This window comes from Polyodon spathula, chromosome 21, assembly GCF_017654505.1.
Source record: "Polyodon spathula isolate WHYD16114869_AA chromosome 21, ASM1765450v1, whole genome shotgun sequence".
NCBI lineage: Eukaryota > Metazoa > Chordata > Actinopteri > Acipenseriformes > Polyodontidae > Polyodon > Polyodon spathula.
Window position 1 is genome coordinate 30164254 of NC_054554.1, and position 23499 is coordinate 30187752.

The 23499-nt window shown below is 47.7% G+C and overlaps 2 protein-coding genes across 9 annotated transcripts; both read left to right on the top strand.

Moving 5' to 3' along the window:
• The first annotated feature begins 2966 nt into the window (after positions 1 to 2966).
• Positions 2967 to 6326, top strand: LOC121296064 (inositol 1,4,5-trisphosphate receptor-interacting protein-like). Its single transcript, XM_041221229.1, has 2 exons — positions 2967 to 3056; positions 4785 to 6326. The coding sequence occupies exon 2, from the start codon at positions 4833 to 4835 to the stop codon at positions 5979 to 5981; it is 1149 nt and encodes a 382-aa protein (XP_041077163.1). The 5' UTR covers positions 2967 to 3056; positions 4785 to 4832; the 3' UTR covers positions 5982 to 6326.
• A 1103-nt stretch (positions 6327 to 7429) lies between these two features.
• LOC121296522 (fas-binding factor 1 homolog) lies at positions 7430 to 23499 on the top strand. Of its 8 annotated transcripts, XM_041222185.1 has the most exons (32): positions 7430 to 7696; positions 7976 to 8003; positions 8433 to 8474; positions 9237 to 9324; positions 9758 to 9815; positions 9915 to 9965; positions 10460 to 10577; positions 10840 to 10920; positions 11981 to 12028; positions 12215 to 12271; positions 12459 to 12597; positions 12861 to 12997; positions 13222 to 13318; positions 13867 to 14301; positions 14536 to 14601; positions 14726 to 14811; positions 15904 to 15953; positions 16095 to 16130; positions 16414 to 16569; positions 17793 to 17893; positions 17978 to 18184; positions 18271 to 18378; positions 18481 to 18620; positions 19005 to 19123; positions 19387 to 19509; positions 20492 to 20655; positions 20936 to 20957; positions 21209 to 21385; positions 21657 to 21794; positions 22562 to 22652; positions 23080 to 23210; positions 23346 to 23499. In XM_041222185.1, the coding sequence occupies exons 1-32, from the start codon at positions 7631 to 7633 to the stop codon at positions 23427 to 23429; spliced, it is 3444 nt and encodes a 1147-aa protein (XP_041078119.1). In that variant the 5' UTR covers positions 7430 to 7630; the 3' UTR covers positions 23430 to 23499. The 8 variants fall into 8 exon arrangements, with proteins under 8 accessions (XP_041078119.1, XP_041078118.1, XP_041078120.1 ...); XM_041222184.1 differs by lacking the exon at positions 20936 to 20957 and having other exon boundaries at positions 20492 to 20677; XM_041222186.1 differs by lacking the exon at positions 20936 to 20957 and having other exon boundaries at positions 16098 to 16130; positions 20492 to 20677.

The following is a 23499-nucleotide window of genomic DNA, read 5'->3' on the forward strand; positions in this document are numbered from 1 at the left end:
GGCAGAGGATGATAATGGGGAAGAAGCTCAATCCGACTCCGTCCACTAAAAGACAAGCCAATGGCAGGTCAGCAGCATGTCTGGTAGATCAGGAGCATGTGCAGCATGTCTGGTAGATCAGGAGCATGTGCAGCGTGTCTGGTAGATCAGCAGCATGTGCAGCGTGTCTGGTAGATCAGGAGCATGTGCAGCATGTCTGGTAGATCAGCAGCATGTGCAGCATGTCTGGTAGATCAGCAGCATGTGCAGCATGTCTGGTAGATCTAGAGCATGTGCAGCATGTCTGGTAGATCAGGAGCATGTGCAGCATGTCTGGTAGATCAGCAGCATGTGCAGCGTGTCTGGTAGATCAGGAGCATGTGCAGCATGTCTGGTAGATCAGCAGCATGTGCAGCATGTCTGGTAGATCAGCAGCATGTGCAGCATGTCTGGTAGATCTGGAGCATGTGCAGCATGTCTGGTAGATCAGGAGCATGTGCAGCATGTCTGGTAGATCAGCAGCATGTGCAGCATGTCTGGTAGATCAGGAGCATGTGCAGCATGTCTGGTAGATCAGCAGCATGTGCAGCATGTCTGGTAGAACAGCAGCATGTGCAGCATGTCTGGTAGATCAGGAGCATGTGCAGCATGTCTGGTAGATCAGGAGCATGTGCAGCATGTCTGGTAGATCAGGAGCATGTGCAGCATGTCTGGTAGATCAGGAGCATGTGCAGCATGTCTGGTAGATCAGGAGCATGTGCAGCATGTCTGGTAGATCAGGAGCATGTGCAGCATGTCTGGTAGATCAGCAGCATGTGCAGCATGTCTGGTAGATCTGGAGCATGTGCAGCATGTCTGGTAGATCAGGAGCATGTGCAGCATGTCTGGTAGATCAGCAGCATGTGCAGCATGTCTGGTAGATCAGCAGCATGTGCAGCATGTCTGGTAGATCAGGAGCATGTGCAGCATGTCTGGTAGATCAGGAGCATGTGCAGCATGTCTGGTAGATCAGCAGCATGTGCAGCGTGTCTGGTAGATCAGGAGCATGTGCAGCATGTCTGGTAGATCAGCAGCATGTGCAGCATGTCTGGTAGATCAGCAGCATGTGCAGCATGTCTGGTAGATCAGGAGCATGTGCAGCATGTCTGGTAGATCAGGAGCATGTGCAGCATGTCTGGTAGATCAGGAGCATGTGCAGCATGTCTGGTAGATCAGGAGCATGTGCAGCATGTCTGGTAGATCAGGAGCATGTGCAGCATGTCTGGTAGATCAGGAGCATGTGCAGCATGTCTGGTAGATCAGCAGCATGTGCAGCATGTCTGGTAGATCAGGAGCATGTGCAGCATGTCTGGTAGATCAGGAGCATGTGCAGCATGTCTGGTAGATCAGCAGCATGTGCAGCATGTCTGGTAGATCAGGAGCATGTGCAGCATGTCTGGTAGATCAGGAGCATGTGCAGCATGTCTGGTAGAACAGCAGCATGTGCAGCATGTCTGGTAGATCAGGAGCATGTGCAGCATGTCTGGTAGATCAGGAGCATGTGCAGCATGTCTGGTAGATCAGGAGCATGTGCAGCATGTCTGGTAGATCAGGAGCATGTGCAGCATGTCTGGTAGATCAGGAGCATGTGCAGCATGTCTGGTAGATCAGCAGCATGTGCAGCATGTCTGGTAGATCAGGAGCATGTGCAGCATGTCTGGTAGATCAGCAGCATGTGCAGCATGTCTGGTAGATCAGGAGCATGTGCAGCATGTCTGGTAGATCAGCAGCATGTGCAGCATGTCTGGTAGATCAGCAGCATGTGCAGCATGTCTGGTAGATCAGCAGCATGTGCAGCATGTCTGGTAGATCAGGAGCATGTGCAGCATGTCTGGTAGATCAGCAGCATGTGCAGCGTGTCTGGTAGATCAGCAGCATGTGCAGCATGTCTGGTAGATCAGGAGCATGTGCAGCATGTCTGGTAGATCAGCAGCATGTGCAGCGTGTCTGGTAGATCAGGAGCATGTGCAGCATGTCTGGTAGATCAGCAGCATGTGCAGCATGTCTGGTAGAACAGCAGCATGTGCAGCATGTCTGGTAGATCAGGAGCATGTGCAGCATGTCTGGTAGATCAGGAGCATGTGCAGCATGTCTGGTAGATCAGCAGCATGTGCAGCGTGTCTGGTAGATCAGGAGCATGTGCAGCATGTCTGGTAGATCAGCAGCATGTGCAGCATGTCTGGTAGATCAGCAGCATGTGCAGCATGTCTGGTAGATCAGCAGCATGTGCAGCATGTCTGGTAGATCTAGAGCATGTGCAGCATGTCTGGTAGATCAGGAGCATGTGCAGCATGTCTGGTAGATCAGCAGCATGTGCAGCATGTCTGGTAGATCAGCAGCATGTGCAGCATGTCTGGTAGATCAGGAGCATGTGCAGCATGTCTGGTAGATCAGGAGCATGTGCAGCATGTCTGGTAGATCAGCAGCATGTGCAGCATGTCTGGTAGAACAGCAGCATGTGCAGCATGTCTGGTAGATCAGGAGCATGTGCAGCATGTCTGGTAGATCAGGAGCATGTGCAGCATGTCTGGTAGATCAGGAGCATGTGCAGCATGTCTGGTAGATCAGGAGCATGTGCAGCATGTCTGGTAGATCAGCAGCATGTGCAGCATGTCTGGTAGAACAGCAGCATGTGCAGCATGTCTGGTAGATCAGGAGCATGTGCAGCATGTCTGGTAGATCAGGAGCATGTGCAGCATGTCTGGTAGATCAGGAGCATGTGCAGCATGTCTGGTAGATCAGGAGCATGTGCAGCATGTCTGGTAGATCAGGAGCATGTGCAGCATGTCTGGTAGATCAGGAGCATGTGCAGCATGTCTGGTAGATCAGGAGCATGTGCAGCATGTCTGGTAGATCAGGAGCATGTGCAGCATGTCTGGTAGATCAGGAGCATGTCTGGTAAGTTTCACTTTTGTTTTCTGAACAGGGCACTGCATTGTACCTGGAAGTCACATGGTGCAGTTGTATATCTATTTACCTGGTGTCTCCTCTCACAGACACTTCCTCAAACTCGGACAAGCAAGAGCTCTCTGTTTCAGGTAAGTCTGGCTGATTAACAGCACAATGAAAATTGGATCTGTCAGCCTGCATTGCAGGTCTGTCTTTCTGAAAGCTGTAAAACACATTAAGTCTCGAAGAAGACTATGTTTTGAGATTATTATTCTTGAGATGGGATTTGCACAATTGACAGGTCAGAAATAATGCAAAACTTATTAAGCACAGGTGTTTCAGAATTGTGTTTTAAAAAGTACACTGGAATATCTCACCATAGGATAACGGGGAATCACGGTTGAGCTGCACATTATATTGTTAAAATATTGTATCCCTAAGATGAGATTGTGGTAAAGCAGTACAAATGTTAGATATGAAGGCTAATCACGTCTTTGAATTAAAGCAGCGACGCTCAGTTGTATTCAAAACAATTACGCCATTCCAATTTGGATACACTTCCAATAAATTAAGCTGCAGAAAGAAAAACTATTCTTTTTAATAGACATTCAAGCTAACAGGTGCTTTTAAATAAATATGAAATGTAATTAGCCTACATGCTAGTATTTTCACAAACCATGAATATTAAATTAAGCGCTTCTAGATATCAGTAACTATTTTCACATATCCCACTGTATCAGATGATTTTAACCATACAACGCAACAAGGTCGTCTTTCAGATAGTGGTATAATGTATCTCTAAACAAAACTGGACTGTCCAAGCAAGTGTAAGAGAGTTAGAAAAACGGTCCCACTTGAAATGGGTCAGCGTTCACAGGACCCCTGCTTACAGGAGACGGGCTGACGCTGGGGTGTAGTCGTGATCACGCCGCGTCAGGAATTACAGCTCAAGAAAAACAGTTTGATACATTTTTGGTTAACTTTGCATTGCGCAGTGCTGGAGTGGCTTCACAACACACGCATGCAATGAAATAAGGAGTCAGAAAAGTTTAATCACAAAACTATTTCAAACAAATACCAAGCGAATGCTCCCCAAAGAAAGAAGAAATACATTCTTCAATCATTTTATTGTATCAACCACAAAAAATGGGTCAAAGGATGTTAAGTCGCTTTTCAAAGAAATAGCACAAAAAAAAAAATTGTAGATAGCAAATAGACAATAACACTTTTTCAGTGATTGGAAAGCGTTTTTACGTGTAATCTCTGAATTTGCTGGAGAGCAGGAAAGGTAGGGCAGATTTTTGCAAACATTCCCTGTTGAATTTAAGGCAATACAGAAAAAAAGGAAAAGAGAAGTCGCGTGCTTCTTCTTCTCGAGTCCAGATAAGTGTAGTTTCTTGAAGATAAAAGAGTTACACCCAGACATCTTAAAGGTTACACGGTGACAACAGTTTGTAGGAATCCTCTTTCCAAGCACAGATCAGAGCAGTACAAGAACATTTCAGTATTCTCAGCTTAAATGCAGTCTCTCAATGACATCATGATTTTCCTTAAACCAATCAGAAAGACACAAATCTCTTATCACTTGGTTGATTGTCCATTTGTCCTAACCCTAGCTTCAAAGCATCTGGTTCAATCAAGTCTATCTTTGAAGTCAGTTTTTATAACCCTCATAAAATCAACTGTAATTTCCTAAGAAAACCTGTTTTATTTCTAGTTTGTACTGTCTAAGTAGGAATTTAACCAGAATCTGGCTTAATCTTTAACCCATTCTGTGAGTTGTATTCTAAGACCAAAAATTCATTTATATCTAAATAAAATGTTCCAGCATTCCCTAAACTAGTCTTCTGTTTAGTGTTCTGTTTCCTTGTTGACAGGTTGTTTGAAATCTACAAAAAGAGACAAACGCAGTAAAACAAAACAAAATGTCCACTCTGCAGTTGCTTGAAGATCTCTACACGACGAAGGTGACGTTCTCAGATTCAGAGTTGATCCGGCACAAAGAGTTTGCTGAACAGGTGGTCCGCACTCTCCTGCAAGAGGTTCAGAAACACGGAAGTCCTGGAGACCCAAACATCACGAAAGAGCCCATCGGCACCGGGAGCTCCTTCGAGGGCGTGAAGGTGAAACCAGAGCTGGAGTTTGACTTCATGGTGCCGATCAAGACCAACATGCAAAAAATCATTTTCTGCGACACTGATAAGAACGTTCCCAGCCGCTTCGGGATTGTCAAGATTGCATCTCAACCACAGACTGCAGTCCAATCTAAATCCACCTGGAAGAAGGATGAAGATTTCGAAACCAAGTTCTGCACAGGTGCTCATGGTTATGGGTTTCTCTTGTCAGCCGACAAGATCCGGAAGTGGTTCCAGTCTCTGTCTGACCGCGCTCTGCCAGCCCTCAAAGACAGTTTCCCCAGATCCACCTTCAGGTTCCAGCAGCACGATCCTGCCAGGAACCTTCTCGTGACAAAGGATGGGAAGGAGCTGAACATTGACATTGTGCCGGCTATCGTGTGTGAGAACATCTTCCTCGTTGCGAAGCAGTGCACCAGTCAGATCAACCTTCCAAATGAGGCCACATGGAGGCTGTCCTTGTCTACCAGCGAGAGGGACTTTTTTAAGGAAATGAAGCGTGTCTTGCCCTATAATTCCTGCCACCTCAAGTGCCTGCAGATCATCAAGTACCTCAGAGAGAACGACTATCGGCTCTATCCCTCGTCCCAGTTCACCCACGGGCTTCGCTCCTACTACCTGAAGACCGCTCTCTTCCACTTGGTTATGAAGTCATTTCCCCAGGCCTGGGCCTCCAACTGCCTAGAACAGCGGATCAGAGAGATGATCGACTACCTGATCGCTAGCCTGGGTGAAGAAAGGATCCCACACATCTTCCTGGGGAACAAGCAGCATCTGAAAAATCTGCAATGGCACCTGGGCGTGCCTGTGAGGTTCTTCCACCACACCGAAGCAAACCTGCTGGAGTACATCAGCAAAACCACTATGGAGCAGGCCAGACTGAGGCTGATTGAAATCAAGAATAACCTTGATGGGATCCTCCGCCAACATCTGCATTAATATTTGAATGAGAACAAGAGCTGGTGTGAGATAGCATGATGTGAACCAGCTCCACTTATATGCAATGACTAGTCCTTAATTTACCTGCTATGATATCCAAATATAACTAATACCTATGCATGCAAGCCATTGTAGCTAGTAATTCTGTACCCTCCTTTTCCTAGACTGTAATGTGAACCACTGTGTAACGGGATTGTTGGTTCTGATAAAGCCTGGGTAGATAGTTGGTTTGTGTTTTTCTGCAATATACTATTGCTGAATTGTATCAGCTTCTGTTTGTGATTTCCTTTTCAAAGAAAACCTGTCAACCTATCAATCACTTAAATAAATACACTAATAATTTAATTCCAATTGAAAAGCGCAGACTCTCTCTTCATCTCTCCTGCTCACTTATTAAACACATGTAACTAATACAGTACAGTGTGGCAGCACAACCCAGAACACTATGATGAGAGAATTAACCTCAGGGATCACAAGTGGTACAGGCCGCCTGAAAGTAAGTTTTGTGAACATTGAGCTCCCTTTAAAAAACACAAGGATGAGGTAGGTGTGCCTCTTTCCAGCCCCACACACTGCAGATTGACAATGCACTGCTCCAGCTCAAGGGGAGGAGCTCCGAATGCAGAGCTCAGGGTCCAGCTTCACAGAGCAGGGTGCAGGAGCTCAGGGTCCAGCTTCACAGAGCAGGGTGCAGCAGCTCAGGGTCCAGTCCCTGTGCAGCATGTCAGGGGTGCACAATTCCAGGAGAGCCTCTGGTCTAGGGTTACCATATGAATCCATGTTCACCAGGGCAGTGTGGGACAGTTCAGGCTTTTCAACTCGCAACCCAGTTAATTCCGGTACGTTTTACCTGTCTGGGGTACCTTTAACAGAAGGACTACACTTACCAGAATGCATTGCGGCATGAGTTGATGAAAAGCCTGAACTGTCCCAAATTCTCCTAGTGTACATGGAGCCTGTGTGTGATTACAAAGGACATTTTGTTGTATTAAACTTGTGGGGATGTCTATAGAAACGTGTTAGAAAGTTCACAGAACCGAGGCAGGTGTCCATGGTAACCGCCGGACACTTCTGCTGGTAGATGTCACTAAACTATTGCATCAGTTAAATCACATCAACCAGCCTTACTCTTAGGCACTCTGCTACATTTAAACCTTGTATTCACACAGAGTTAGCTGACTCTTTGGAGGTTGCAATGTACTGTTTTAAATCAGTTGCTTGTGTGCCACTACAGTAAAAGCGCACCTGAGGAATGTAATCTATTGTGGGCACTGTCAATATAAACTGTACTGAAGTTAAAAGTGTGTGTGTGTAATAGGTTAGGGTATGATTATCCCTCCGCTGTTCAGTGGCATGAAACTTAAAAACGCTTGCCAACAAAGTGATTCAAAGTGAGGGGACTACATATCCCAGTGTGCACTGCTGCTCCTACATCACAGACAGGAAGAGGAACCGGCTGACTCTAGTTTTTCGTGTCAGTTAGGGAGCTGTTGCTTTCTCCGACCGTTAGCGCTTGTGTTTATATCTTAATGCAGCTTGATTACAAAGGAAGGTTTTTGCATGTAACTGGCGGGGATATGTCAGGACGATTAGACTGGGCACGTCTGTAGAAATGTGTTACAAAGAGCACAGAACGGAGGCAGGTGTCCATGGTAACCGCGCGACGCTTCTGCTGTGAATCATTCCTGCCGAAAACAGTGAAGACGATGTTAAGTGTAACTAAACTATTGTATTAGTTAAATGCCATCAGACAGCCTTGGTTTCTAGCCACTTCACTGCGTTTAAAACATAGATTTACAGACTTTGAAATCATTTCGATTTACACAACAGATGCTTGTGTGCCATTACAGTATCGGTTTGGGTAATGTAATCTATTGTGGGCGCTGACACTGTCAGTGTAGTGCACAGGAGTTTACAGTGTGTAACAATTTAGTAAACATGTTAATACATTATATTTTTGTGTGTAATAATAATACTACTAATATTTTTTACAGGCTGGGAAACAAAAGAAAGCCCTAAGAAGTAAGTATTCTTTGTATTTGTTATTGTTTATATATCTCCTGACAAGCAATGACATAGCCTGCTTGACGGCTTCTTGTCCTCTTGTAGGAAGTGTCTCTTTATTTACCTCATGAATACGTGAGCTTGGAAGGTACATATTTTAAAGTGCTCTGATTTGCAGCACCGCAGTTCAGCCCACTCTGTGTTGTCAATAGTTGATACACAACAAGTGGCTTTACTTGGATAGCACACGGCATGATGAGGCGTACAGAGCAAAGGCATACTGCAGCTGTTTAGACAACCCCCAATCAATATACAGGAACCTGTCATTTAAAAGTGAAGACACGCATTTCAAACATAGTACTGTATATCCAATACAAAGTACACTGCCAAAGTGTGAGGCAATGTGAACGTTGCATGTCCTGACCAGTGTTTCGTTCTTTCTTTCAGGCTCCATCGATGATGTTTTGGGTGATCTTCTTGGGGATGACGGTGTGTCCTCTTTTTATCAAAGCAGACATGTAGATATGCACTACGTATACAGCTGTACCAGTGTACATCTGCATGGTAGTTTTGCAGGAGTTTTGACATGCTTTTCCTGTAATTATACTGTGCGTTTAGCACCATTACCATGTTTTTGAATGTGCTTTTTAATATGTCCTGTCTGGACTTAACTATGGGAAACTTCTATAAGGGAGACGTGTGTAGCTTCACGTTTATTGATGTGTAATGTAAAGTTGCAATGAGCAAATTTGCATAATTCTATTTTAAGATCTGTGTGGGCTATATGTGCGACATCCTATTTTATCAGTCTAACTTTAATGATATGTATTAACAGTTAAGATGGAACAAAAATATATTTAATTCAAATCATCTAAAAGAAACCCACAAGTGGACCGTGCTATAATATCAATGCACAATGTTTTCACTGCATATGCATGGCTGCACAAGCCACAAGCCAGTGCAATAGGTCATCAGTGCCAGTGTCAGTGTGTCACACCAAGCTCAGCGTGGAACCTGTCATTCATAAAGACTTAAGGGACATATATGGCTAAATTGCCCACTTCATACATTTGCAGTGGATTGGGCAAGTTGCCCACAGTGGAGTGGAGTGTGAGCAACACAACCAGAGACAGCCAACTGATTGCTGCTTCATTTGTGAAGGATTTAGGAGAAAAGCAGGGGAATGATAGCGCCTGAAAGAGATGCCCTGATTAGTACTGTGGGCTTTTTTTTTTTTTTTTTTTTTTTCAGATGTTACTTCCAGCAAAACCAGCAGGTCCCCAGCAGGTGTGGGGGGCACTGGTAGAACAGCGGGCCTGCCCTCGAGAAGCGGGAGAAAGTGAGTACCAGAGGACTGCAGCCTCCAGACTTGACACCATGCACCCTGTCCAGAGGGGTGTTCATCCTGCGGGATAGCACAGCCTTGGGTGGAGCAGCCACCTCCATTATTATTATTACAAGCACAATGTCCGAGCAATGGTGCACTTCTCCAGCCCTCCAGATCCATTCTGCTCTGGGGTTTTGTTCCAACTGGTTTGAATTTCATTTCACTGATTTAAGAATGTGACTGGATTGGGTTTCATGGCCAGAGCTGTGCAGAAGATTGTGACATCACTGAGTAGGTAGCTGTACCACTGAACTGCCTTCTTAACCTTGTAATACATGGGTAGATATTGGTATATACTGAGTAGTTGATTTTGGTTGAGGTGATACTTCTAGCTGCCAGTCCAGTTAACTCAAGTTCATCTTAAACTAATGTATTTATGTTCTAGGTCTCTGCTTGATGACGACTTCTTCAGCAAGCTAGCAGAGGAGGCTGGCAAGGACGAGGTAGGAATGCAGCTGGGGTTTCTTTTCACATGGAGTTTGTGTTGCGCGCGGTTCGACTGTGATTCACACGCTGTTTGTTTGTGTCCCATTTTTGTATAGGGGTCGGATATCTCTGAAGCTGATCCTTTGGCTTTGTTGGACAGCATGAAGGTAAAACAGTTTCTTCTTTGTTTACATAAATCTAGAAAACATATCAAGAAAATTAATAATGATTAGCCTTCTCTATAGCTTGTTAAACACAAAATATCATGTTATCAGGGCTTCATTTAGCAGAAATCTCCATCTGGGTTAATCTTCCTTACAAATAATGCAGTAGTGTTAAGCAATTGCTTATGATATGAACAATGTAATGCCTATTGCCTTTGTAAATGCAGGGCTGGAAATAAGACTCCCGTTGCCTAACACTTTGATCCATTCTTGGTTTTACTAAGACACACCTGAGCTTGTTCCGTATACACTGGAGCTAATCAAGCTCAGAGTAAAACCTGGAATGGATGAAACTGCTGTACAATAGGAGTCTTATTGCCATCCCTGTAAATGTGCTCTCTCAACACTTCATAAATAGGGTGACTGGTTTCGTAACTATGATCCTCAAGCGCTTTACTGGGAAACAGACCTGTATTATTTCTTGAACCTCTTCCCAGGATATTGATGACATGGATGCAGATCTCTTTGGGTCGAAGAAGAAGCCCGGTTCCGCCCCCAGTGGTTCTCTGTCAGGTGGACTGAAGCAGCAGGAGAAACCCAAAGCAGCTCTGAGCGGTGAGTCCCGCCTGCAACCAGCTGCACCTTCGGACGTCTCCTATCAGCATGTTACATGCGCAAAGAATTTCTTTCTTTCGTTTTTTTTTTTTTTGCAAAAACACTTTTTTTGGTGTAATAGTAATCAACGCAAAAACAATATACAAAATGCATTTTCAAAGTTATAAAATATTCCTCCGCAGTCATTATTGTTGCCCAAATCTGCCAAATCAGGTTGGGTGCTGGATGCACACTAACCTGCTCCCCGTGTGTGTTTGTGCAGAGGATCCTGGGACTGAGGGGAGGAAGCCCAGTTCTGCCCCAGCGGGCTCGGCTCGGCAGTACAAGAAGTTTACATTCAAGGGTATGTGACGGATCTGACCGGTCCCTGAGACTCCCAGGGACGCACCAGTGATTTAGTCACATCAAGTGGACCAAAATGTGGACTAGAAAATCCTGCAGATGTGTACTAACTTAATCCTGCAACGTGCCAAGCAGATGGTCTCGGTACTTGGATCAAGTTAGACCAATAATGGGGATTAGCATAATGGCCAAAAGTTTTGCATCACCCTTTAGAATTTCCAAATTTGACTTCATAATTTCTAACATTACATAATATATTAAATTGCTGTATCAAAGGTACATGATTAAAACGCTTATTTTAAATGTAATATTGTGCAAGACTTTATTCTCATGAATGTGATTGCCCGAACGGGACAGACATAAGACGTGTATGGAATAAAGTTTTCAGATGCACTAGTCATTTCAGAGGGAAAGTGCAGCTGTCTCTGCAAAAAAAATGAACAGTAAGTAGTAAATGCTTAGGACGAGCAAGCATACCAAGTTACTTTCACAGTGCTGAATTAATCCACTTGAACAGGATCATCACGAATCTGATTTGCTACGCTGCGATTGGGATCTTGTTTAGTCTGATTTAGCAGATAATCCACCTGTGATGATTTACGTCTTGTACGATGCTATTGGGATTTGACAGTGTACTAACTTTAGCCCAGTCAAGTGGACTAAACCTTCTAATCCACTAGTTAGACACATCAAGTGAACTAAGTTTGGTACGCTGCAGTTGTCCCAGAGACACTGAGACCACGCTGCACTCTCATCGTCATTGGCAACAATATAGGACTAGAAACAACTTGAACAACATCGCTGCTAAACAAGGACTGGGGGAGGCAACCTTTAATTACATTGAAAAACACATGCAGTTTCATCGTAAAGTTATTTAACGTGTACAATAGAAAGTGATGTCACAGTTGTGCGTTTAACTCGTGTATATGTGTAGGCAATGAGACTGTTCTTACTCTAAACTCCTGTCCTCAGATCTGTTACCCTCTTCTTTACTTCTTTTAGACAGTACTTATTTTCTCTTACTACCCATTCTGTTTCTCTCGTTACTGTCCTTACAATAGATGATGATGATGATGGTGATATCCTTGGCCCGAGTCCTGGCAGTAAAGGTAACGAGACAATGATGCATCCTTTAGCCTCAGTTTTGGAGCAGTTTTAGCAGTTCCAGACTCCCTGTATTATTTCTTCACATGCAGTTCTCTCTACCCTCTTAACTGAAACCTGGAATTGCAGGCTTGCTGTGGCTGACTTGTATGTGTTGTTCTTGCCCCCCTCTCTCTCCCTACCTTATCTAGAGGAGGAAGACCCTTTAGAAGACCTCCTGGGTCCCGGCACCAAACAGGAGGAGACAGGTGAGCTGAGATCCTTCATTGCTGCATAGGAGACAACCTTCCTTGATAACAATAGTAAAAGGGTGGTTTTGCACTGAGATAAAAATGCTTCAAAACAAAACAGCCCCACAATAAAGTTTACAGTTTTGCAGTGGTAGTTGCTTTAAAAAAGCTCTATGTAACCCCCTTCTCTCCCCACCCCTGGCAGCCCCCCCTGCCTCTGCCCCAGCTCGGCCGGCTGCGGTGCTCAGGAAGCGGGAGGAGTTGAGCTTCGAAGAGGATGGGGATGACCTGATCAGTGCACTGGGCTTCGGGGAGAGTCCTAAAGGGAGAAGGAGAGCGGAGGAGTGAGTACCAGCCACACAAGAATCACGTATGAAAATGTACCACAGTAAAAACATAGCAAAGTGCTATAAAGCAAGCAACAAACGTAAAGCTCAGAGAGGTATGGTAAAGAACATAAAACAAAACGTATTGCAAATGAGTAGAATAATCATGGGGAAAACTGCAAAATTACAGTGCAAACTTACCGTGGTAAACTTTCACAAGCGGACGGCCAGCTGATTTCAGGTTAATAGTGACTTGACTCTCCTCCTCCCCTCCCTATCAGCGTGGCCCCCCAGCCAGCCCGTTCACGGCTGGATGAGATTCTGGGGCGCGGCACGGCCCCCCGACTGCTGGAGCGCCCCCTAACAGGAGAGAACAAGGAGGTTCAGCAGGAGAAGAAGAGCCACCGCAGCCAGACAGGTAACCTGCTGCATTTCAGGAACACGCTTCACTGCTGCTTCAACAGAGCATTGCAACATGCTACATTTACAGCGATTAGAAACGTTTTTCTTGCTGTGTTGTAATATTTACTTGTATTTCCGTTTGGTATGCACACTCTCCATGCCAGCAGATCAGCTGCCTGTGTTGTATAAAGATGTCAGTAATATAACATCGTAGCTTTATTCTTCCTCTTTTATAAAAAGATGCGGTCGTGGAGGAGGAGGATTTCACGTTTGGGGCATACCAGCCGACCGTGATGTCCACTCCAGAGGAGCGACAGTCCCGCAGACAGTCAGTCAGGTGAGTGCCCAGGACAAGATAGGAATATTCAAGAAATTTAATGTCTTGTATTGTAAAGCACCACCACTTTCCTATAAAATATGTTGCACGTTCTTCCTTCAACTTAAATAACACATGTAATACATTTACAGGGATGGAAGTAAGACTCCTATTGGAGTTGCAGTTCTACCCATTCCAGGATTTAATGCCAGTGTGTAGGTAACAAGCTCAGGTGCGTCTCATTTAACTGAGTACAACCAGGACGGGATCCAGCTGCTATGCAGTGGTCTTATTTCCATCCCCGATACTACTCCTGATGTAACAGCTAGCTGACTATCATGTATTATTTAAAACTGGGGGTTACAACAAAATGTTGGTTGATTGGCAATGAAACGTGAACGAATAGTTTTTACATTGGCATTTCATTGGCAGGTTCTCATTGGAACGTGACCCTGCCTACGACTTCATTAAGTAGGATTGTTCACCAGTGGGCAGCATGCAGGCTTTAAACATGCCTCCACTGCAGTCTGTCACAGGGCTCTGTTACTCAGTGCCACTTTTCATTGCAGATTTTCAACTGAGGACCTTAGCGGGCTGTCGCCAGAGAAGAAGTTGAAGCCGGCCACACCTGCCACCCCTCTCTCGGCACGCTCCAGCAAACCAGCAGCGGATTGGCTGGGACTGAAGGAGGAGGAGGCTGCGGATTGGAGGAGTCCCTCTCCAGTGCGGGACAGCCTGAGGCCTTCCCCCTCTCCCGACATGCCCGCACCCCAGATTCCCTCCCCCTCAAACAAGCCCCTGGGCTCCAGCGGGCCACCCTCGGGGGCTAAGGTCACAGACACCCCGCCTCCTGCCAGTGGCAGGACCCCCCACTCAGGACCCAGGCTGGAGGCGTCTGTGTCCAAGGAGCAGGATGACTGGCTGGCAGGGGCTCTGTCCCGCAAGAGACAGCAGGAGAAGGGAGCAGGGTCCTGGGACTTGGATGAAACAGATGCCCCTGTCAGGTACTGGTTAAAATGCTCCTTGCAGTTGAAGTGCACTGTTTTTTGGTTTTTTTTAATCAGACAAAAAGTTTACCAATATATGTAATCAGGTTTGTACTGACATATGTAGTACAGCATTTTCAGTCACGTCTCACTAGATTGAAGCACCAGTAAAAGCCAGTGTCACAGCCCATAGCCCTCTTGTGTTCAGGGCTGTGTGAGGAGCCTGACGCATGTTTTTTCTCGTATTCTCAGCAAGCCTGTGTCCTCGCCCGCTTCCCGAAGAAGACCTTCACTGACTGAGCCTCCCAATAACACTGGGTAGGTGGGAGTCATAGCTGTTGTGTGTGTGTGTGTGTCTGTGTGTGTGTGTGTTTTTTTTCAAATGCGATCCCCCACCAATGTACAGTAAATCTGGTAAAACCAATGTCTTTCCCAACCCCAGCTCTTCGTTACCCTGGGAGAACCCCCAAAGACAGGCTACTCCCCCTCCACCAAGTGGGACAAGGAGAGAGGATCCTCCCAGGACAGGTAGGTACTCTGGGTCGCTATGCCTCCCTCGTTGCCCCCTTCCAGACACAGCTGGTTAACTATTAGTGCCTGTCCGTTCTCCGCTCTGCTTCTCGGTCTTCATGACCTCATGGTCCTCAGTTCTAATCAGAAACCCAGCATGTTTCCAATCCCTATTCCCAGCTGTAAATGTTGGGGCATATACCGCCTATGAGTGCCTCCCAGTTCTAGCTAGCTAGGCTCACTGCTGCCTCTGGATAGTCTAATCTCCAAACAAAGTCATCTTTATGGTTGAGGCATATATCCTTGCCCACCTCCTGGGTCCGTTTTAAACATGTCAGGGAAAAAGAGCATCATTTAAAAAAAAATTAAAAATGAATGACTGTGATTTTTTTTTTTTTTTTTTTTTTTTTTTAACCCCTCGCCCCTCCTAGCTGTACTCATTTCCTCTGGTGCTGTAGCTCAAACCTCCAGCAGGCATGACGCCTCAGCCTCTCTACTACCAAGCCCACCTTCACAGTCCCAGCAAGCTCAGCATGAAAGTGCAAGAGCCATGCATTCAAACCAGTCACTAGCAGCAGAACCTCTTTATCCAAGCGACCACCCCCTGCCTCATGTAGCTCCCCAGTCTGAACCCCCTGAACCTGCAGCCAGTCGCGTAGCCGGCCCCTCTCGCACCCAGCCCATGCCTGCTTCGTCTGCCAGGGCTAGTCTTCCTCTGTCCCAATATCCACTGCAGGAGCAGCAGGAGCTGAGACTGCCACCCCAGACAGCAGCCTCAGTGTTCCACCCTGATCTCCCAGGCCTGCCAGCTCTCAACACAGCGTGGTGTCACGGTAGGGTTGTAGCTGTAGAGAGGATGTTCTGTTCTCACTCCAATCCACTGTGTGCTCTGTTTGCTCTGTGCAACAAACTTAAAGGGCTGTAAATGCTGATGCTGTTTATAGACAGTGTGCTTGTATAGGAATTGGAAATAGATCAAACATGCTGTGGCTAACTGAATGTTTAGTAATAACTTTAGCAGGCACAAAGTAGTCAAGTAGGTTGTTGATACTGCAGCTGAGGACCCTTTCAGCAATATATATATAAACTGTGCTTTTCTGTCTGTTCTAGTGCCTGCACAGAGACCAGTGGAGACAAACACACCTGCCCTGCAGCCACAGGTATGGGTCAGTACTTACTGTACAATTCTAATCATTTACACAAGAGACGAGCTATACATAATGTAGCCTACATATGTTGCGTTGCATCTGGCAGTAATCTGTCTTCTCTGTAACGGGTTTCTTTCCCCTGCCTTTCGGAAGCAGGTAGCCCTTGACAGTGACCCTTTCCAGCAGCAGGTAGGAGCTAGCCTAGCAGTATTGCTGTTGTATCGTTTTTACCTATAACTCCCTCAGTAGCGTAACATTTAGAAACACTAAAAGAAACATATTAAGTTCAGTATCAAGTTTCTCGACTAGAAGTCTCTCAACGTCTGATGTATGTGCTTCCACAATACTGTGTGCATACACACATGTAAACTATGATTTGTGCAATGGGGGGTTGGGGGGGTGGCTGTGCAGATTTACAGCAAGGCTGGTGCGGGTTTGACGGTGACTGTCTGTTTCCTTGCTGCGTGCCCAGCTGGTGCAGTCCCAGGCGCGAGGGCTGGGACCCCTCGCCCCCAGGGATTTGGAGAGCAGGCTGGGGGTCCTGCAGAAGCAAATGAGGGAGTGCGAGACGGAGCAGCAGGCAGGGGAGCAGGCCTTGCAGACCCGACTCACACAGACGGAATGCCAGGTACAGTGCAGGGACCTCCTTTACAGCACTGTACACAGAGAATCAGGGGGAACAGCGCTGTACACAGAGCAAAGACAGATAACCAGGGGGTACAGCTTTACATCACTGTACACAGAGAATCAGGGGGAACAGCACTGTACACAGAGCAAACACAGATAACCAGGGGGTACAGCTTTACATCACTGTACACAGAGAATCAGGGGGAACAGCACTGTACACAGAGCAAAGACAGATAACCAGGGGGTACAGCTTTACATCACTGTACACAGAGAATCAGGGGGAACAGCACTGTACACAGAGCAAACACAGATAACCAGGGGGTACAGCTTTACATCACTGTACACAGAGAATCAGGGGAACAGCACTGTACACAGAGCAAACACAGATAACCAGGGGGTACAGCTTTACATCACTGTACACAGAGAATCAGGGGGAACAGCACTGTACACAGAGCAAAGACAGATAACCAGGGGGTACAGCTTTACATCACTGTACACAGAGAATCAGGGGGAACAGCACTGTACACAGAGCAAACACAGATAACCAGGGGGTACAGCTTTACATCACTGTACACAGAGAATCAGGGGGAACAGCACTGTACACAGAGCAAACACAGATAACCAGGGGGTACAGCTTTACATCACTGTACACAGAGAATCAGGGGGAACAGCACTGTACACAGAGCAAACACAGATAACCAGGGGGTACAGCTTTACATCACTGTACACAGAGAATCAGGGGGAACAGCACTGTACACAGAGCAAAGACAGATAACCAGGGGGTACAGCTTTACATCACTGTACACAGAGAATCAGGGGGAACAGCACTGTACACAGAGCAAACACAGATAACCAGGGGGTACAGCTTTACATCACTGTACACAGAGAAAACATTGGCTTTTTGAGCTAAACAATCAGACTCTTTTCGATTTAGAAGTGAAAGCTGGACAATCTGCAGTTTGTGTTAAAAGCAAGTCAGAATGCCAAAAAATGTAACTAATGATATTGTGTGTGTGTGTGTGTGTGTGTGTGTGTGTGTTTAATCATGAAACATTTTAACAAGCGTATAAAATACTGAAGTGGTAAATGAGTAGTCACCGTTTAAACAGCCTTTTTAAGAAATCCCGCTCATTGGCATGGACAGCACTGCAGTACTCTGCTTAAGCCGTCTGTGCACAGTGGCAGATATGTTCTTGAAGCGACATGTGTTTTGCATGTGTTCAGGTGCGCAAGCTGGAGCTGGAGCGGGACCAGGCACAGCTCCTTTTGGACACCTTGATGCAGAGACAGAGGCAAGACCTGGAGCTGGTGGAGAGCACACACAGGTACACAGACGCAGACACACAGGGTCTCCACAGTGTGGTGTGCAGCTGTGCTCTCTCTGAGCTGTAACCCCTTCCTGCCGGCAGGACTCGTGTGAAGCTGCTGGAGGAGGCGTCCCAGCAGAGGGAGGCTCATCTGCGTCAGGAGAGCGAGGAGCTGCAGGAGCGCGTAGCGGCTCTGGTACGGAGTGCTGAGCGGGACCGAGCAGAGCTCACCACACAGCACCAGCGCCGGCTCGGCGAGGCACAGCAAGAGAGGGACCGTGAGGTGGAGCGAATGCGGCAGCTGCAGAGGTACTGGAAACTTTCTCACTCCCTCTCACTCTCTACTTCACGCTCTCTCACGCTCACTCTCTCCAGTGTGTTTCTGTGACCCTCAGGCAATCCATCCTGGAGATGAAGAAGGACCACGAGGAGCAGCTGCAGCGTCTCAGGAGGCTGAAAGACCAGGAGATCGATGCAGTGACAAGTGCCACCTCCCAGACCAGGTACTGACACAACCAACCTCCAAACTGGTAGCCCTGACCTTGACCATATCCCTAACTCTGACCCTGACCAAACCCCTAACCCTATCTGTCTGTCCCCCGCAGGTCTCTGAACATCGTGATTGATCAGATGGAGTCGTTCTCTCGGAAGCTGGGAGACCTGTCCTACAGGGTGGAGAGCACACACGAGCAGACTGCCCAGGGCCTGGAGCAGGGGGCCAGGCAGAGAGATGATCAGCTCAGGGGTAAGGCTCCACACAGGCTCTCCTCACAGGCTCTTTGTGTCGGGTAGTGCTGGCAGTTTTGCACTTTTGTTTATTTTGCAGTGATGCACATCATCCTGTTCCATTGTATATCTGTCAATAAACATGCAAGTTTTGGAAATCAAAAGATTGGAGCTGAATCTTTATCTGTTAGTGTGCATGTGGATTGAGACTTTTTATGACATTTTCTGCAAGAACCTGTTGACTTCACAGATTCACAATACAGAAAATTCTATAGCCTTCATTCTATGTGGACCTGGCCAGTGCTTGCGTGGGATGGGAGATCGCAGATCAAAAGGTATTGGTGACTGGCCCCCTATGCCCAAGTTGTGGGGTGTAATAAACATCCTGCTTGTTTGTTTCCAGTGCTGCAGGATCGCCTGAGCCAGCAGCAGAGAGACATGGAGGACGAGAGGAGCCGGCTGCAGTCTGTCATCACCAAGATGGAGAGCCGGCTCAGCGAGCAGCAGCGGCTCTTGGAGAAGGTATGGAGGGGAATCCTGTCATGAGCACCCTTTACTATCTATAGAGTACCCATTCATTCATTTGCAAGGGGTCCTGCCAGGGCAGGATGAAGCAGCACATGCGTCACAGTACTAAAAGAGACCCGAGTAAAACAGTTAAGACAGGCACACACACACACTCAAACTGACTGAAACCTTGCCTTAAAATAGTTATGAGTTGGATGAGAAGGGTCTGTGATGCCGGAGAGGGTGAATGCACTAAGGCAGCTGCCTTGTGTTTTTAGGAGCGCTGGCGCCTGACGGCCGAGCAGAGCAAGGTGGAGTCCCTGCAGAGGGCACTGGAGGAGGAGAGGAGGGTGCTCACCCAGCAGATCAGCATGGAGAGGGAGGAGTTGGAGAGGGCGAAGGTGAGGGAACGCATGTGCCAGTGTGCCAGTAATTTGTCAGGTGACGTTGGTCTGCCAGAGCTATGTGCGTATTGCGTTTTGTTGAATGTGGTTCAGGAAACTTCCCCTGTTATACCGTGTGTCTCATTTAACTAAGTGTGTCTGTGCCTCATGTAGCAGGACTGTCCTGTGTTTGTCTCAGCATTGTGGATGTCTGTTTTTTTGCTGATCTGTGTTTTATGTGTGTTTCCACTGAGCTGTGTGTGTGTCTGTCTCTCGCAGAGCTGTGTGTGTGTCTGTCTCTCGCTGAGCTGTGTGTGTGTCTGTCTCTCGCTGAGCTGTGTGTGTGTCTGTCTCTCACTGAGCTGTGTGTGTGTCTGTCTCTCGCAGAGCTGTGTGTGTGTCTGTCTCTCGCAGAGCTGTGTGTGTGTCTGTCTCTCTCAGAGCTGTGTGTGTGTCTGTCTCTCGCTGAGCTGTGTGTGTGTCTGTCTCTCGCTGAGCTGTGTGTGTGTCTGTCTCTCGCAGAGCTGTGTGTGTGTCTGTCTCTCGCAGAGCTGTGTGTGTGTCTGTCTCTCGCAGAGCTGTGTGTGTGTCTGTCTCTCGCAGAGCTGTGTGTGTGTCTGTCTCTCGCAGAGCTGTGTGTGTGTCTGTCTCTCGCAGAGCTGTGTGTGTGTCTGTCTCTCGCTGAGCTGTGTGTGTGTCTGTCTCTCGCAGAGCTGTGTGTGTGTCTGTCTCTCGCTGAGCTGTGTGTGTGTCTGTCTCTCACAGAGCTGTGTGTGTGTCTGTCTCTCGTGTGTGTGTCTGTCTCTCGCTGAGCTGTGTGTGTGTCTGTCTCTCGCAGAGCTGTGTGTGTGTCTGTCTCTCGCTGAGCTGTGTGTGTGTCTGTCTCTCGCAGAGCTGTGTGTGTGTCTGTCTCTCGCTGAGCTGTGTGTGTGTCTGTCTCTCGCAGAGCTGTGTGTGTGTCTGTCTCTCGCAGAGCTGTGTGTGTGTCTGTCTCTTGCAGAGTGCTCTGCTGGAGGAGCAGCATGCAGTGATGCAGCGCTGTGCGGAGGAGCGCAGAAAGCTGGCGGCCGAGTGGACGGAGTTTCACAAGCAAGAGCAGCAACGGCAAGAGCGGGTGGAGCGAGAGGCCAGCCGGGCACTGGAGAGAGACTCGTACAGAGAGGGGTCTCTGATCAGCCTGGCACAGGTACACAGCCAGAGCGGGGTCTCTGATCAGCCTGGCACAGGTACACAGCCAGAGCGGGGTCTCTGATCAGCCTGGCACAGGTACCCAGCCAGAGCGGGGTCTCTGATCAGCCTGGCACAGGTACACAGCCAGAGCGGGGTCTCTGATCAGCCTGGCACAGGTACACAGCCAGAGCGGGGTCTCTGATCAGCCTGGCACAGGTACCCAGCCAGAGCGGGGTCTCTGATCAGCCTGGCACAGGAACACAGCCAGAGCGGGGTCTCTGATCAGCCTGGCACAGGAACACAGCCAGAGCGGGGTCTCTGATCAGCTGTTTAATTGAACAAGTTAAACCTCCATCCCAACCCTGAAGCAGTTCATTATTTCATTGTACCTGTTCAAACCTGGAGTGGAATTACACTTCCAGGGCTGTGATTGGACACCCCTGTGCTAGATGGTACTTTACTTTTTGTACTTGTGCCTGTATGTATGCATGTTTGTGTGTGCCATGCCTTCACACCTGTCTGTGTGTGTATGTGTGTGTGTCTCCAGGAACAGGCAGACATCAAGGTGAAGGCGGGCGAGCTGAAGCTAAGAGAGGAGGCTCTGATCCGGGAGCGGGAGGCTCAGGAGAGGGAGCGGCAGGAGCTGCAGCTGGAGAAGGAAAGGGTTAACGGGGCCGCGCTGCGCCTCCGGCAGAGAGCAGAGGAGATGGACTCTGTCAGCAAGGTCAGCTTCCAGCAGGTCGCCACACACACGGCTTCAAACATATCAGTTGTTCCCAAAGCTTAATTTACTCTGAAATTGTTCTGAAGTTATACTTGGAACCCAGGTGCATCAAATTCTCAACATTCGGTCTGTAGGTTGTGTGTCTGAAGCACTGCACTGCAGAGCACTTTAGCATTTTAGTGGGTAAAGTGCTGGGTTGCAGTGGAGAAGGTGGTGGTTTCAGCTATGGAGAATGACTGTAATGCATTATTTTGAATGTCTTTTTATACAGCTTGCATCCCAGAAATATGAGGAGGGAGAACGCGCTCTGCTGGAAGCAAAGCAAGTCGCCTCAGAGCATCAGGCAAGACTGAGGAGCATCCACCAGCAAATGGAGCGCCTGAGACAGCAGGAGCAGCACCTGCACCAGGTAATACAGCTCTGACCCTGAGCAGTGATGTGATGGAGAGTGCTGGACCTGCACCAGGTAACACAGCACTGACCCTGAGCAGTGATGTGATGGAGAGCGCTGGACCTGCACCAGGTAACACAGCACTGACCCTGAGCAGTGATGTGATGGAGAGTGCTGGACCTGCACCAGGTAACACAGCACTGACCCTGAGCAGTGATGTGATGGAGAGCGCTGGACCTGCACCAGGTAACACAGCTCTGACCCTGAGCAGTGATGTGATGGAGAGTGCTGGACCTGCACCAGGTAACACAGCTCTGACCCTGAGCAGTGATGTGATGGAGAGCGCTGGACCTGCACCAGGTAACACAGCACTGACCCTGAGCAGTGATGTGATGGAGAGCGCTGGACCTGCACCAGGTAACACAGCACTGACCCTGAGCAGTGATGTGATGGAGAGTGCTGGACCTGCACCAGGTAACACAGCTCTGACCCTGAGCAGTGATGTGATGGAGAGCGCTGGACCTGCACCAGGTAACACAGCACTGACCCTCAGCAATGATGTGATGGAGAGTGCAACACCTGCACCAGGTAACATACTGGTACAAAAATGCTATAAACTAAAATGTTTAATCCTTTAACCTTGCCAGTGCAGGGAGTAGCTGGGTCTCTGAAAATGAGATGTTGTTTCTCAGCGGGCCTGTACCTTGCTTAGCAGTTTATCCAGAAAGCTGAATTACCTGTGATCCCTGATGAACCTGCTTCTCTCTCTCTCTCTTTCTCTGCAGGAGCGGCTGAGGCTGTCTGACCAGCGCAGAGAGCTGGAGCAGCTGAGACGGGGGATCCCTGTCAACACACTGGCCAGGCCAGTCCCCACCAGTAAGAGTGCTAACATAGGAATACCTTTCCCTGGGATTTGCAACCAAGACCTTCAGCCTGGTGCATAGCAGTAGTCACAAACAGTGTATGCCAATTTAAAGAAAAGGCCAATGGTCTGCCTAGGTAGATACAACATAAATATGCTGATTTAATAACCCAGATAACAAGATCATCCCCGAGGAGCAACAGCCTTCACCTGGATCGACTGTGCAGCTTATAAACCAGGCTTCATATGCAATCATTTTCAACACCAGGGCTATACAACTCGGTGCCTTTGTGCTGACACTGCTGATCAAGTGCATTTTGAAGAATGCTTTTTAAATTGAATGCAGTGTCTTCTCACCCAGCACACTGAGAAGCACTCATATTGACAGGATACTGGGCTCACAGTAAGTGACTCTGTGATTGTGCTATTTGTTTCCTGCAGATTTTGCCCCGTTGTTTGCCAGCACCCAGCTCATCGCCCCTCAGGAGCCAGTGCGCTCCCAGCCTGCTGCTGGTACTGGTTCCCCTGAGCTGCGGGCCAAGCTGGCCCTCCTCAGACACACGGCAGAGAAGGTAAGAGCAACTTGGAGATACTGCCATGGGTCAGGGCTTGGGAAAGAGATTCTGTGAATTACAGTAAGTTCAGAGAACAAATGTGGGGTGGGACGGGACGGAGCTATACCCTGCACTCACACAGCTGCTTTTCAGGACAGAGACTTCCTGGAGGATGAACAGTTTTTCCTGGAAACTCTGAAGAAGGCTCCGTACAACTCTTCCACTCAGACAGCCTGACCCCAACAACCGAGGACTGCACAGCAGCAGCCAGCTGGAGAGTTAACCTTGGGTTTCATATATTTTTTAC

Excerpts from the sequence above, each read along its gene's own strand:
- LOC121296064 (XM_041221229.1), top strand. The coding sequence starts at position 4,833 with ATGTCCACTCTGCAGTTGCTTGAAGATCTCTACACGACGAAGGTGACG.
- LOC121296522 (XM_041222184.1), top strand. The coding sequence starts at position 7,631 with ATGGTAACCGCGCGACGCTTCTGCTGTGAATCATTCCTGCCGAAAACA. Across the intron at positions 19,510-20,491 it reads AGGAGTTGGAGAGGGCGAAG|AGTGCTCTGCTGGAGGAGCA; the intron begins GTGAGGGAACGC and ends TGTCTCTTGCAG. Across the intron at positions 21,386-21,656 it reads AGATGGACTCTGTCAGCAAG|CTTGCATCCCAGAAATATGA; the intron begins GTCAGCTTCCAG and ends CTTTTTATACAG.